This window comes from Nerophis lumbriciformis, linkage group LG29 (assembly GCF_033978685.3).
Source record: "Nerophis lumbriciformis linkage group LG29, RoL_Nlum_v2.1, whole genome shotgun sequence".
Lineage (NCBI taxonomy): Eukaryota > Metazoa > Chordata > Actinopteri > Syngnathiformes > Syngnathidae > Nerophis > Nerophis lumbriciformis.
Genome location: NC_084576.2, coordinates 22,318,246 through 22,335,000, shown reverse-complemented (window position 1 = coordinate 22,335,000; position 16,755 = coordinate 22,318,246). Strand labels below are relative to the sequence as shown.

Sequence of the window (16,755 nt, the reverse complement as noted above, 5' to 3'; positions counted from 1 at the left end):
AGATCAATACAGTCTGCAGGGATACAGTCCGTAAGCACACATGATTGTATTTCTTTATGACAAAAAAAAAACACACAAAAAAAAAAATCTAAAAAATAAAGTACCATACACCCCCCGGTCCGTGGGACAAATTTTTCAAGCATTGATCGGTCCGCAGCTACAAAAAGAGGAGGTATAGTACCGAGTATGATTCATTAGTATCGCGGTACTATACCGTACAACCCAAGTATAAACATAATATATGTACATATACACACTAATATTTTTATATATATATATATATATATATATATATATATATATATATATATATATATATATATATATATATATATATACCGAGTATGATTGTCCTCCTGTTGGTGGGATTGCCTTCAGGAGAACGCCTGTGCGTGGAATCTTTTAAAGTGGGGAGACTGGTGCACAGACAGCCACCATACTGTCCTTGGCAGAGAGAAGGCCAGGGTCCAATGGCATGGAGACCAAGACAATTGGGGGCCCATCTTTGCTGCAGCCTTCTTCCGCCTTTGTGACCGTTGTGGAGAATCTATGCAACCATCATCCGCTCACTCCGCCGGTGAGGTCTTTTTTTCGACGAGGGAGACGCGCAGACTCCGACGTGTGTATATATGTATATATATACACACATACACACACACACAGTGTTTTCAAAGTGTGCTTCTTTTACCAAAATATGGACTTGTTTACATTATTTCTTAGCGGGAACTGTGCTTTACTATACGGACTACGATTTACAACCATGCTTAAGAACCAATTAAGTTCGTAAATTGAGGTTCCACTGTACCGCTTTTTGGTTCACTTGCCTGCTGTGTTCTTTATCCTTCATTTATAATTGTAAGTATGAATATACAGTATGATATATTGTTGTGATTTTTCTAACTTGGGTCTTGAGCTGACTGGACTGCAGTAACATGAACACATGACATGTAACTAGCACGTCCACATCTGGCCTAGAGAAGGAGACGGACTCTTACCTTTGGTACCATCAGTACCGCGTAGTCCCTCTAGCGGACCCAGCTGGTAGGTGGTCAGTGGTGCGTTCCTGCAAGCCACCACGTGCACTGGTGGACCTAGGATGGCAGCAGAAGGTTAAAGAGGGACAAGGCAGGCCTGAAAACCAGACCCAGAAAACCGCAGCCTGACTTCGGGGAACTCTGAGAGCGCTGCTCTGGTTCTAGTGAGGGGGCTGCCATGACAAGTTAGACTCGACAAAGACCTGGCGGTCATTGGAGCGAAATGACAAGACCGCTAGCAGTGAAGTCGTGCTTTTTGCCATCGTGATCAAAGCGCAGTGTGCCTCCACATGGCAGCGGCGCGCTAACCAGGACTGGACGACTGTCGGAGAGGCACACGGCTGACGTCACCTTGGAAACCACAACAACCAAAGGAAAGTCAGAGACCAGAGGACTTGTCAGAAGGTTCCTTGGCAGTTGTTGTTGTCCTTCTTGGTTTCCAGTTCTCCAATAAAGCTCAATGAGAAGCGACAGAGTCTGGCTTCTGCTGTCTGTTACGGCTCATTACCACACACCACTTGGAAAGGTGCACTGCTGTCAACTTCTTGACTTACTCCTACGACATGCAGTCAGGGATATTTAGGAATGACGAGGCATGAAAACATTACAACATACATATTTAGTAAGGCTGTCAATCTTTGGGCACCACTCGATTCGGTTCTTGGGGGTAACGATTCCATTCAGAATCGATTCTCCACTCAAAACAATTATCCATTCAAAATCAATATTTTTTTAATAACATTAGGTGCCAGATCTATGATTAACTACATTCCTCCATAAAATAAACAGCTCTTTTACATTTTTATATTACTTAAAATATATGTTTTGTTTATAAAATTCTACCCAAACATTTAATAAAGTCAAATACAAATAAAAATAAAATTAAAAAAATTAAAGCAGGACAAAGTAATTTTCAACCATCATCAAAAAAATTTAATAACATTTGAGATGATACACGGACTTACAACTGGTTAAATGACACCTCTGGAAACTCAAAGACGAAGAAGAAGAAGAAGAAGAAGAACGGCGACGTGCAATTACTGCACCAAAGAAACAAAAAGTTTTGTCCGACTGGACAAAAAAAAAAAAAGGGGGCTACCCGGATAAAAGGACAGTCAATCAACAGTATTTAGGTTGTGTACAATGTGTATTTATAATATGTTGTGAAAAGGAAATTTCATACTTTTTGGAAGCTCATCTAATACTTGACTTTGTTCATAGGTTTAGGCGCAATAAGTGTTCAACTTCAGCCTAAACCCTTTCGGTCTGCAACATTTTTTATTTTTTATTTATGAATGTACAACTGTTTGTTTATGTAAAACTGTTTGTTTATTTTGTTGACCATTGACCGAAGAAATAATAAACTAACTAACTAACATTGCCCCGGCTTTCACTCGCTGGCGTGAGCTCAAAGACGAGGGATTTCAGACCCACACTGCCTTAGCTCTGTTCCTGCTGGACTAGTAAGTGACTTTCGATGCTCAAATCAAAATGCTAATGCTAATGTTAGCTATCGGAAATTTGCGTGGTAGCAATAAATAGCCTGTCGGTCTTTCTTTGCTTCGGACCTTCATCCGCCCTGATACATTCTTGGTAGTAGCGTCATGTTTGTAGCGTAATCCAAGATCATTTCTTGATAGTGTCTGCTATTTAACATCAACATAGACATTAAAGACAGAATATTTGTGCCAATACATGTCAGTGTGACTCTATATGCGCTGGTCCTCATGGGAAATGTGGTCTTCCTCTGGCAAAACACTACCGCTTTGGTCCACTGGCGCCGCCAAAATCACCCAAAACTGAAAAGTTCTTAAGTGGGGCTTTAAAAAGCGATTAAGAATCGTTACAAATAAGAACCACGATTAATTCGAAAATAAAAAATGTTGACACCTCGAATTATTAGTTTAACAAACACAGAGATGAGTTTCTGGCCTCCAACTAACCACTGCTGATATATTGCGTAACATTCAATGGTCAACACTCACCTGAGCTTTTCTTCTTGGACTTCATCCTCTGGGCTCTTCTCAGCATCAGCTCGGCTGTGCGCCTGTGAGTGAAGCCCCTGAAGGGGAAAATAAAAGCCGCTGTCACTCTTCATCCAACCGCCAACCTCAATGAGAGGACCTACCATTCCTCCAGGAAGTCCTCTGATCTTTCAGAGAGGCCGCTCGCCACAGATTTGTTTCTACCACACAAACAACAGGATCATACGACATGACGTAGGGTTTTATAGCACAGTTACACTTTCTATTCGTTTTAAATGTTGTACAGTGTCAACTCTGCTGCTTTCTGTCTTGATGACAGTGTAACAATATCAACACGACGTTTAAACTCTTGGCTTTTTCTGTTTTGTTACACACAATTGTTGGATCAAAATCAAGTCAACAGTACAAAATAAGTAAACAAAAAACTACTAATTATTACCTTTTTAAATCCATTTGGTTTTTACCCTCTAAGTCAGAACTGGGGCAAATGAAGGCCCGGGGGCCACATGTGGCCCGTTAAGCTTTTCAATCTGGCCCGCCGGACATTCCCAAATCATTCATTTACCGTATTTTCCGCACTATAAGGCGCACCGGATTATTAGCCGCACCTTCTATGAATTACATATTTCATAATTTTGTCCACCAATAAGCCGCCCCGGACTATAAGCCGCGCCTACGCTGCGCTAAAGTGAATGTCAAAAAAACAGTCAGATAGTTCAGTCAAACTTTAATAATATATTGAAAACCAGCGTTCTAACAACTCTGTCCCAAAATGTACGCAAATGTGCAATCACAAACATAGTAAAATTCAAAATGGTGTAGAGCAATAGTAACATAATGTTGCTCGAACGTTAATGTCACAACACACAAAATAAACATAGCGCTCACCTTCTGAAGTTATTCTTCATTCGTAAATCCTTCGAATTCTTCGTCTTCGGTGTCCGAATTGAAAAGTTGCGCAAGCGTGGTATCCAAAATGGCCGGTTCCGTCTCGTAGAAGTCATCGGGAGTCAGTGTCGCTGTTGTTCTGTGAATCCTGCCTTCCGGAAAGCTCGGACCACAGTTGTGACCGAAATATCTGCCCAAGCATTTACGATCCACTGGCAAATGTTGGCGTATGTCGTCCGAGGCTGTCTGCCCGTCTTAGTGAAGGTGTGTTCGCCTTCGGAGCTGTGTGAAAAAAGCCACCCGGCCTCTTCGCGTAAACTTCCCTTAACCACTCGCTCATCTTTTTTTCATCCATCCATCCCTTCGAGTTAGCTTTTATGATGACGCCGGCTGGAAAGGTCTCTTTTGGCAAGGTCTTCCTTTTGAATATCACCATGAGTGGAAGTTAGCATGGCAAGCTAGAACCACAGTGAAGGATGACTTCTCATTCCCTGTGGTGCGAATATTCACCGTACGTGCTCCCGTTCCACAGTGCGGTTCAGTTGCTGTGAAATACGGTAGTAATCCGTGTGCGGATGGAGAGATTGCGTCTTTTTATGAACCGGATCGCTTAGTAGGAGCCATTTTGTGGTCTTTACAGATGTAAACAGGAAATGAAACGTACGGTGATATCCGCGCGTTTTTTCTTCTTCTTCCGGGGGCGGGTAGAAGAAGAAGCGCTTCCTGTTCTATGGGGGCGGATGCTTTCCTTGGCGGTTGCTTGCGTAGAAGAAGAAGCGCTTCCTGTTCTACCGGGAAAAAAGATGGCGGCTGTTTACCGAAGTTGCGAGATCGAAACTTTATGAAAATTAATCGTAATAAAGCGCACCGGGTTATAAGGCGCACTGTTAGCTTTTGAGAAAATTTGTGGTTTTTAGGTGCGCCTTATAGTGCGGAAAATACGGTAGATGTTTAAGATGTAAAGTGTAGCTGCCATTATGATGTGCAGTGATGTTTTCTAATGACCGTAAGTCTTCAACTATACTAAGTCTTTCAATGGTTGAAATATGCATGATATACTAGTTACTATGGTCATCTAATTAGTTACTAAGGTAATGTAAGTCAGCTCAGACGAGGCACCAAGCAGTGTGGGTGGGGAGCGTTTCCACAGAGTGTTTCCAGAGCCTGAAATGTGGGTGTCAGGGACAGACGTGGAAGGAGATTTTTACAACAAAGTTGTAAAGCTTAGTGATATATCACATATATCAGATTGTAAGTGGGTTTATTTTTTACCCTTCATGTTCATATTTCACTGTTTGTTGCATTTTTGTTGTGTTTCACTTGATTGTAATGTATGTGGATGGAGAGGCGATGTGACGTTCATATGTTGTCAATATTCAGTGTTTTATCCTTCATAGTTAATATTGCAACATTCTTTATTTTCATGTAAATTCTGGGTGTCTCATTCAGGAAAAAAAAATGTAAAATTCCATTCCGTTTTTTAAGGTGGTCTGTCATAAGGTTTTTAGCATTTAGACATTATTGTGAGGTTTTGTATTAGTATTCCTAAAAATCAGATATACAGACCCCCAGACACATTTTTTTCTCAAAATTTGGCCCATGAGTCAAAATAATTGCCCAGGTCTGCTCTAAGTCCTCCTGTGTACATGTTTTGTAAACATTTTTTACAAAAAGGACAAACAATTGATATAATGAAAAACAAAATATCAATCTACTTAATTCATTTTTTGTCACGCCATAATTGTTTTCACGCCCCCCCTGAAGTTAAGGGGTTTTCTTTCTGAAAGTGTCAAAATAGTTCTTGATTAACACTAAAGATGCTTTTATACCACCTCACGCGCTTCTTTTGTGGTTTCAAGCGAGCTTAGCGGCTTCTCAATTTTTTTTGTCACAACCCCTGCCCCCAGGAGACATAATTAATTTCACGCTCCTCCTGAAGTTAAGGTAGGTTTTTTTTAATGAATGTATCAAAATAGTTCTTGACTTTATAATCAAAAATAGATCTGAAGTTGATCGAGAGACTTAAGTGATGGAAGTAAAAAAAAAAAAAAATTATATATAAGAGTGGGACTCTTTTGGATCCTAAACAATTTCAGTAGGATCTTTTTAAATCTTATTTTGCTCTAAAAATAATAATAAATCAAAATCAATGTTGTTATGAATTTTTGACCTATTTAAGGCTCCATATACTCCATATTCTTTGAAATATTTTTGGGGAAAAATATTGCATATTCTGTGTGTTTGCCATAAAAAAACACCGAAGTTTTCTTTGACAAAAATGGACACATAAAATCAACAAATCAATGATGAAAAAATATTAACAACTTATAATCGAAAATAGATCTGAAGTTGATCTAGAGACTCAAGTGTTGAAAGTTAAAAAAAATATATATATACGAGTTTTTTATAACACTTTTAGACTTCAGCACTCCAACATTTATTTGCCACAGTGGAGGTGATGGTTATTAACTTCGAGGAGCAGCTCCACAGCGTTTATGAACATACAATTTAGCTGTGGGGACCAAAAATAAATAAAGTATCAGCCAGCTTTTGTGTGTTTGTGTGACAGATGTCTTTTATCAACACAAGGATTTAGACTTAGAGTACTTTTTTAAAGGGACAGGACTCAATTGTGTGCTTCAGTCCTTTTCGAATAGTGGGGCCGGGTGACCATGCTTTTATCAGTATCATGCTTGAAACTGAAGCTGTGTACTACAAAACATGCTCATTGTAGCCGTTAGTCATTTTGATTTAAAAAAAAAAAAGTCTGCAAAAATGTTTTTATACATTTCTGTTTTGTAGGTTAAAGTGTTTTATACATTGTACTCCTTAGTTAATATTGCTGATTCATTTTAATTAATTATTATTATTATTATTATTATTATTATTATTGATCTACATCAACAATATGATTTGTCTGAGTGGCTGGAAAGGACAGATTGAAAAAAATAAATAAATAAATAAATAAATACAAATTTAAAAAATAAAAATGTTTGATTATTTTTTAATAAGAATCAAGATTAATCTAAAAATCGATCTTTTTTTTTTTTTTTTTTTACAAATGATGCTATTTATAGTCACAATGGAGAGTGGGGAGGTGCAAAATATTTTCTTCTTCCTGGGGGTGGGGGGCGTAACAAAACATTATAGAGAAGCTCTGTTGTACTTCATGGTCCCAAAACCAGTCTGTGGGGGTCAGAATGCTTACTGGTTGTTATGGGGTCAAATACAAATGACGTCAGAATCTTTATTAAAAGTAGTTTTTTTCCCCCTGTTAAAATGCAACTTGACATAAAAACGGACTCGAAACAGAAATATCGACTGAAGGTCCTACCTTTGTGCTGACACGGTCTTGCACGTGGAGTCATCCTGGTCCTTGACCTCCCAGGCTTGTGTCGGTCCCCGCACAGGCAGAGGTGGGAGAACAAGCTGGGAATGTCTATGGTAGGAGCCCGGAAGCTGGAACACAAACGTACCGCTTAATACGACGAGACGCGCTAATGTGTAAATAATGAAGCGCCGTCGAGCTCCCATCTCGCCGTTGTTGCGAAGATGCTAAATTGCTCGCCGTGACAGCAGCTGCACGATGTCAGCTGCGCCCCAAACGGGCTGCGGTGATGTAGAACGCCACGGACGAGCCAAAGAAAAGATCCAACGGGAGGTAAATGAAGGCAGAAAAAACACCATGGTGGTGAGCAACCTTCAGGTCTCTCTTAAGTAATTGTGTTTTTCCAGGGAATAAATTCAAAGATCAATCAGGCACAGGGAGAAGAATCCCCGTGGGGGTGATAAGCACAATGAGAAAGGGATAGCCAATTACTCTTCTGACGAGGACCAAAATTCACACATTGTCACATGATCCTCTACGATATACACTGTACTTAAAAGGGAAGAAAATGTGGTTATTTGACAAGACTGGAATGTGTCCATTTTTCAGAGACGGTCTTCAAATGCAGGCTCGCAGAGGATGCAGCGTCGACGGGAGGGGCTGTCCAAAGTTCTGTTCAGGGGCCATTTTTGGCCCGCAGCTAAAGCCTATTGTATATATGAAATAAATGATGTACTATAGGGCTGAACCATGTGGCTGAAAACTGTATCACAATATAAGTGTTATCGATAATTATAAGGGCTGTCAAAATTAACCAGTTAACGCACATGATTAATTGCCAAAAAATATGCATTATGTACGCACTTAATCACGAACAAACTAAATTGTAAAATCAAACGCTTACCAATAAGCTCTTAAAGTGAAGATGCAAAAATAGGGAATATGTAAGTAATACTTCATAAAGTCGAAAAAAACAATGCAAAGTGTGAAAATGTAAACATATAGAAACCTGAGAAGAACTATTTTCTGCAGGTTTAGTGCCAGGAAGTTACAGCTGTGCTCTAAAGGGTGAGCGCAGCGAAGGTGGTCTTGGTGGGGACGAGCGCCAAGCATCATTTACAGACCACATTGGTCTGACTACGGTCCCTTTAAAAAAAAAATCAAATCCAAAACACTGCCATACTGTCCATGTGACTTTTCCTCTTTTATCCACAATTTCTCAATTTTTACTTTCTCTTCTCACTCAAGATCATTTGATACTGTCACTTGATTGGCTGTTAGCGTGTCACTCCCACTGATCAGTAATCACTTCCTGCGTTGCTCAGTTACCAGAGAGCAAGGGTCTTTGTTCATGCAACCGACAATTATGTATATATATATATATAAATATATATATATATATATATATATATATATATATATATATTTTTTTTTTTTTTTTTTTTTTTTTTTTCCCCCACACATACATATATTGCGCTCTACTACGGTATCGAGCACTATTTTTTGGATAACCTTATTAAGACATATATATATATATGTATATATATATATATATATATATATATATATATATATATATATATATATATATATATATATATATATATATATATATATATATATATATATATATTAGAGATGCGCGGTTTGCGGACACAACCGCGGAGTCCGCGGATTATCCGCGGTTTGGGCGGTTGAAATAAAAAAAAATTAGATTTTATCCGCGGGTCGGGTCGGGCGGTTGAAATAAAAAAAAAAAAGATTTTAAATAGATTCAGGCGGGTGGCAGTTAAACCAATTCGTAAATATATATACATAGTTAAATGTTGTTACCCACATACGAAAAACGAGCAGGCACCTGCAGCATATGCCACAACAAAAGAAGAAAAAAAAAAGAGATGGACACTTTTACGGAGCGGAGAAGGGACGCCTTGCCGGGGTCCGGGACCGAGGCCCCTTCCCCCGAGAGGGCCCCACCGGGAGCCGTAGCTGAAGTGATCCACGAGAAGGGCCCAACGCACGTCCAGGGTCACCACCGCGCCCACCGCACCGACACCCCGCCTCGTCCGCCTTCGCCGCGGCCGGCGTCACGCGCAGCAGGTAAGCAGCTTACCTGCCCGCCACCCCCGTGGCCGGGGGCTCGTAACAGGGGTCACTCCGCGTGCTCCGCCCGCGCAGCTTACATGCCCGCCACCCCCGTTGCCGGGGGCGCGTAACAGGGGTCACTCCGCGCGCAGTGCGCTCACGAAAGGGGTGGGACTCACCCTGGAAGTCGGAACACGCTAAGGAGTGTGTAACAACCCACCTGCCGAATCAACTAGCCCTGAAAATGGATGGCGCTGGAGCGTCGGGCCCATACCCTGTCATGACTTGGACTGTGGAGTTTTTGTTTTCCCAAGATGCAAAAGAATTTGGATCGGACATGGCTTGAAGGTAAATACATTTTTAATAATAACACTCAAAAGAACAAAAGGCGCGCTCAAGGCGGATGTACAAACTTGACTAATGAAAACAAAAGACTTGCACGGGGGCAAAAAACTATGAACAATAAAAAACACTAACTGTGGCAATAATAAACAAACTTATTTGGCATGGACATGAAGTGCGCAGACGTGGACAGAGTGTGACAGGGGGCATAAATGCGAAGATAGCAGGGTGAGAAAGGCTATGACTCCAGGACGAACAACAGAAAATGAAAAGCTTAAATAACACAGACATGATTAACAACAGGTGCGTGACTCAAAACAGGTGCGTGACATGACAGGTGAAACTAATGGGTAACTATGGTGACAAGACAAGGGAGTGAAAAAGCCAGAAACTAAACAAAACATGACTAAGACTAAACATGATTACACAGACATGACATACCCGGCCGTCGCCGGCAGCGAGAGCCGCGAGGGCTAGGCCGCGACGAGTAGGATGGCCGCAACGATGCGCGCTGAAGCCTCGGGCGCGAGCCCGGGTGGAGGCGCCGCGGGTGCGAGGGACATCGCACCTCCACACGCTTGGAGGTGCGCTCAGCGCGGTTCCCAGATGATTGCTGCATTGGATCAGTCTCCTTTCTTTAACAGGCAAAAGCTTTATAACCTCACTAATGCCTTGCATCGTCTATATTAGATATATAACAACGGGCGGGTGCGGGCGGGTGCGGGCGGGTGCAGTGTTGATTAAATGTTAATTCGGGTGGATGCGGATGGTTGACGACTTTGGTGATGCGGTTGCGGATGAAATAATTGCCTATCCGCACATCTCTAATATATATACATATCTCCCGGCTGGCCTGGGAACGCTTCGGGATTCTCCAGGAGGAGCTGGATGAAGTGGCTGGGTAGAGGGAAGTCTGGGCTTCACTGCTTAGGCTGCTGCCCCCGCGACCAACCTCGGATAAGCGGAAGAAGATGGATGGATATATATATATATATATATATATATATATATATATATATATATATATATATATATATATATATATATATATATATATATATATATATATATATACATATATATATATACATATATATATATATATATATATATATATATGTATATATATATATATACATATATATATACATATATATATATATATATATATATATATATATATATATATATATATATATATATATATATATATATATATAGGGGTGTCAAATAAATTATTTTGGAATTAATTCTTACTTGTAACGTTTCTCAATCAATTCAAAGTAATCGAAAATCTTACTTTTTCAAAAACCGGTACTTTTTAGAGGTGGTATAGTACCAAATATGATTCATTAGTATCGCCGTACTATACTAGTACCTGTATACCGTACAACCTGAATATATACATACAAATATGTAAATACTTACATATATACATATATATATACACCGGTACATACAAATATGTAAATACTTACATATATATATACACACCGGTACATAAAAAAAATAAATATATATATATATATATATATATATAAATATAAATATAAATATATATATATATATATATATATATATATATATATATATATATATATATATAAATATATATATAGATGTATACACATACATATATACACACATATATATACACATTTATATATATATACACACATACATATATATGTGTGTGTATATATATATATATATATATATATATATATATATATATATATATATATATATATATATATATATATATATATATATATATATATATATATATATATATATATGTCTTAATAAGGTTATCAGGTTTCTTTAACTGTAACTTTTCTGTAACTGTCGAAAGAAACCTGATTGCCCTCTCAACGGGGGGTGCTTACAAACATCAGTTGTCTACCAATCTAAGGTAATACGCAAGGACATTAACACATCCGACACATATGTAGGATTAACCGAGGGAGAATTCAAAACCAGATGGAACAATCACAAGGCTTCTTTCAGGAACCAAAACCTGCGGAATACCACAGAACTCAGCAAACACATTTGGGACCTCAAAGACAATAATGTTGAATATTCAATAACATGGCAAATTCTTGCATCCAGCACACCTTACAATAGTGGTAATAAAAGATGCAACCTATGCTTGAAAGAGAAACTGTTTATTATTTACCGTCCAGACCTGTCATCCCTCAACAAGCGCAGCGAAATTGTAACAGCATGCCGCCACAGACGGAAACACCTCCTAGGTAACACATGAGCCAATCACCACGCCCCTACGCCAGCCTGTACCCACCCACTCTGTGCCCTATATAAACCATGGTATGTGAATGCTCCCATTAAAATCTCCTGATGATTGAGGAAACCCCCCCTCATGAAACAGGCCTGTAGAGATGAAATAGTCTTGTGATTTTTTTCCCACACATACATATATATATATATATATATATATATATATATATATATATACACATACATACATATAAAATATATATATATATATATATATATATATATATATATATATATATATATATATATATATATATATATATATTGAACGCTTTGGCAAACGCATTTTTTATTGACATCGATTACATGTCTATCGCAATATATAGCTATTGTTTTATCGCCTAGCCCTAATGTAATCTATTATTTGACATTATGACAATGTTTATAGAGTTTTGCTTCTTTAACGTATAAAACATATCAAAGCGTCTCCCCCAGTCCTTCAAGTTGTACGTGCGCGGCCCTCCCTGTTGTACTTCAGGCTGCCTCACCTGCTGCTTCGGCACTGACGAACATCCAGTAGGAAGCTCGTCACCAAGCGCCAAGGTCCATCCTCGCTCCAGCGTTGCCTATTTTTTTATAAAACAAAATCTGTTAAGACTCAGATATTCTATGCTGGTTTTTTTTTTTTTTTTTACTTTTGGTTTGTTTTGCAGAACACTGAAAGTAAAAAAAAAAAAGGAAAGCGGATCACTCGACCACACGTGGGCACCTCATCGACAACAAACTCGTCCAGGTCCACCACTTCAAAGATGTCCTCCTGGCCTGTGTCGGGCGGCGCAACGGCAGCGAGAGCGGACGCCAGCCTCCTCCTCAATGTGAAGCCCCTCCAGTGTGCCTGACGAGGAACACAAAAACACTCCATGAATCACAACGCAGACCTCAAATGTGTGCTGTTCCATTTGACATAAAACATGTTAACCTCTTTTTTTCCCCTAATTGCAGAGTATTGTTGAACTCTGCGTGACTTCGGGCTGCTCCAAGACAAATGGAGCTCCAGTGCGCCTCTAAATCCTACACTTCCCCATGGGAAATTGGGAGAGGAGGAGGAGGAGGCACATTCACTCGAAACTGAGGCAAACAGAAATCTTAGAACTCTTACTAGCGCACTTCTTTGGAATCGGATAAATCACTCCCTACCTTCCCATCGCACACACACACCTAGACCTCAATGATCCCTGGAGGACTCATCTAAGATGTTTTGTGTTGAGTTATGGTTTGTTTTTCACAATAGCAGGATTAGCACAACCAGGCTAGGAGACACGCATGAGGCCTAAACATGGAGTGTGCACTGTACTTTGTTGATAGTAGTGTATTTATCTTTACATACTGGCAACAACGTTAGGTACGTCTGCGTAATCCAGTTCTCCAATAGTGGGTCGAGCCTCGGGGAACATGCTTTATCAATGTCACGCAGTATCATGATGCACGTTTGCTGTGCACTACAAAACATGCGCATTGTAGCCATTAATCTTATTCCTCATTTTTAATCAGCACAAGTGTGTTTTATTCACCTTTGTTTTGTAGGTTAAAGTGTTTTATGAGTTCGAGGGGCTGTTGGCAGCAATTACACGGCTGCCTTGAGCGGTGTTTTTCAACCTATTTTGAGCCAAGGCACATTTTCTTTGTTGAAAAAATCCGGAGGCACACCACCAGCAGAAATCATTAAAAATGAAACTCAGTTGACAGTAAAAAGTCCTTGTCGCAATTGTTGGGTATGACTTTAAAGCATAACCAAGCATGCATCAATATAGCTCTTGTCTCAAAGTAGGTGTACTGTCACCACCTGTCACATCACCCTCTGACTTATTTGGAGTTTTTTTATGTTTTCCTGTGTGTAGTGTTTTAGTTCTTGTCTTGCGCTCCTATTTTGGTGGCTTTTTCTCTTTTTTTAGTATTTTCCTGGAGCAGTTTCATGTCTTCCTTTGAGCGATATTTCCCGCATCTACTTTGTTTTAGCAATCAAGAATATTTCAGTTGGTTTTAATCCTTCTTTGTGGGGACATTGTTGATTGTCACGTCATGTTCGGTTGTACATTGCTCCACAGTAAGTCTTTGCTGTCGTCCAGCATTCTGTTTTTGTTGAATTTGTAGCCAGTTCAGTTTTAGTTTCGTCCTGCATAGCCTTCCCTAAGCTTCCATGCCTTTTCTTAGAGGCACTCACCTTTTGTTTATTTTTGGTTAAAGCATTAGACACCTTTTTACCTTCACTCTGCCTCCCGCTGTTTCCGACATCTACAAAGCAATTAGCTACCTGCTGCCACCTACTGATATGGAAGAGTATTGCACGGTTACTCTGCCGAGCTCTAGACAGCACCGACATTCAACAACAACACATCATTTGCAGACTATAATTACTGGTTTGCAAAAAATATTTTTAACCCAAATAGGTGAAATTAGATAATCTCCCACGGCACACAAGACTGTATCTCACAGTGGTTGAAAAACAATGGCCTAGAGGGCGCTAACTTTCCAATGTACAAAACCCAAAACCAGTGAAGTTGACACGTTGTGTAAATGGTAAATAAAAACAGAACACAATGATTTGCAAATCCTTTTCAACCTATATCCAATAGAATAGACTGCAAAGACAAGATACTTAACGTTCGAACTGGTAAACTTGGTTATTTTTTGCAAATATTAGCTCATTTGGAATTTGATGCCTTCGACATGTTTCAAAAAAGCTGGCACAAGTGGCAACAAAGACTGAGGAATTTGAGGAATGCTCATCAAACCCTTAATTGGAACATCCCACAGGTGAACAGGCTAATTGGGTATAAAAGCAGCTTGCATGAAATGCTCAGTCATTCACAAACAAGGATGGGGCGAGGGTCACCACTTTGTGAACAAATGCGCGAGCAAATTGTCCAACAGTTTAAGAACAACATTTCTCAACCAACTATTGCAAGGAATTTAGGGATTTCACCATCTATGGTCTGTAATATCATCAAAAGGTTCAGAGAATCTGGAGAAATCACGGCAAGGCCGTAAACCAACATTGAATGCCTGTGACCTTCGATCCCTCAGGCGGTACTGCATCAAAAAGCGACATCAGTGTGTAAATGATATCACCACATGGGCTCAGGAACACTTCAGAAAACCACTGTCATTAAATTCTAAGTTAATGATTATTTGCATACAAAAATTAAGTTTCTCAGTTTGAAAACATGAAATATCTTGTCTTTGCAGTCTATTCACGTGAATATAAGTTGAAAAGGATTTGCAAATCATTGTATTCTGTTTTTATTTACAAATTACACAACATGCCAACTTCACTGGTTTTGGGTTTTGTATTTTACGCAGTATATCCCGCCCTCTCAGGGCTTTTCGTATGTATTGACGTAACTACTTACGTACGTAACACATGCACGCGCATTAGCTTTTAAGTATTATTAGCTAGTAATAGCAATTTGGATAGCTAGCGGTAGATGTCATTGAAGGTGTATTCTATCAGAACAACAACATGACTGCAAATTGTCTGTTGCTTCTCTTGGACTGCTTTTGTATGTCTGTAAAAAATGTTATTAAAAAAAACTTAGTAATTGTGCAAAATATAGACAATTGTCAAACGGATGTGTTCTGTTATAAATTTTAGCTTTGAAAAATGTATCGTGAAGAACAGCCCCTTTAATGTTGCTAATCAATTTGAATTTATTATCATTTATTGATTCATTTGACACCCCTACAAATGATGCTATTTATAGTCATTTATTTATTTAAGTCTTATAGCGCCCCCCGCGACCCCGAATGGGACAATCGGTAGAAAATGGATGGATGGATGGATTGTTCAAGTTTTTTATACATCCAGCAAATTAATGCTCTTTAAATCTTTTCTGTTACAGACAAAAAAACGATGTTGATGAAGGTATTCTTTGTTGTAAGTTGATCTATTTTTTTTGTTTTTTTCCTTTAATGTTATGCAGAGGTGTACCGTATTTTTCGGACTATAAGTCGCAGTTTTTTTCATAGTTTGGCCGGTCTCCAGTGCGATTTATATATGTTTTTTTCCTTCTTTATTATGCATTTTTGGCAGGTGCTACTTATACTCCGGTGCGACTTATACTCCGAAAAATACGGTACTTATTTGGGCTGTCAAAAAAAAAAAAAGGATTTTCAGATTAATCGTGATTCTTTAAAATCGTGATTTTAATCGATTAAAAATTAATCAAAAAAAAAAAAAAAAATATATATATATATATATATATATATATATTTTTAAATTTATTTTTTTAAATTTTTTTTTTTTAACCTGTCTTGTACAGCCACTCAGACAAATCCTATTGTAGGTAGATGATCTGTATCTGCTGTACAGATTTACTTTAGAAAAGAGAAGTGTTGGATACTTCTCTTGTTGCCTTATTTGTGTTTGACTTTATTAAATGTTTGGGAGGCATTTTAGTAAACAAAACCCGTTTTCTTTTAAGTAATATGGACATTGATCAGAGCTGTTTATTTCATGGAGGAATGTAGTTAATCATAGAACTGGCACCCAATCTTATAAAAAAAAAGTATAGATTTTGAATCGGGAATCGATTCTGAATCGAATCGTTACCCCCGAGAATCGAATCAAATCGTGTGGTGAGCAAAGATTCACAGCCCTAATGTTTATATATGTTTATAAAGTTTATACCTACTCAGTGGCCTAATGGTTAGAGCAGACCTGGGCAAATTAAGGCCCGGGGGCCACATGCGGCCCGTTAAGCTTTTCAATCCGGCCCGCCGGGCATTCCCAAATAATTTTTTTATATCTTTAAGATGGAAAGTGTAGCTGTCATTATGATGTGCAGTGATGTTTTCT

The 16,755-nt window shown here is 38.9% G+C and overlaps 1 protein-coding gene across 3 annotated transcripts in view; it reads right to left on the bottom strand.

Moving 5' to 3' along the window:
• The window catches only part of lrriq1 (leucine-rich repeats and IQ motif containing 1), a 119,802-nt gene that overhangs the window by 22,879 nt on the left and 80,168 nt on the right, over nucleotides 1-16,755 (bottom strand). For all 3 annotated transcript variants that reach the window (XM_061924745.2, XM_061924743.1, XM_061924744.1), the window contains exons 17-22: nucleotides 12,670-12,795; nucleotides 12,449-12,526; nucleotides 7,242-7,366; nucleotides 3,163-3,219; nucleotides 3,020-3,096; nucleotides 996-1,091 (exon numbers count right to left, since the gene is read on the bottom strand). In XM_061924745.2, coding sequence (XP_061780729.1) covers nucleotides 996-1,091; nucleotides 3,020-3,096; nucleotides 3,163-3,219; nucleotides 7,242-7,366; nucleotides 12,449-12,526; nucleotides 12,670-12,795 — 559 coding nt within the window. The remainder of the gene's footprint in view (nucleotides 1-995; nucleotides 1,092-3,019; nucleotides 3,097-3,162; nucleotides 3,220-7,241; nucleotides 7,367-12,448; nucleotides 12,527-12,669; nucleotides 12,796-16,755) is intronic.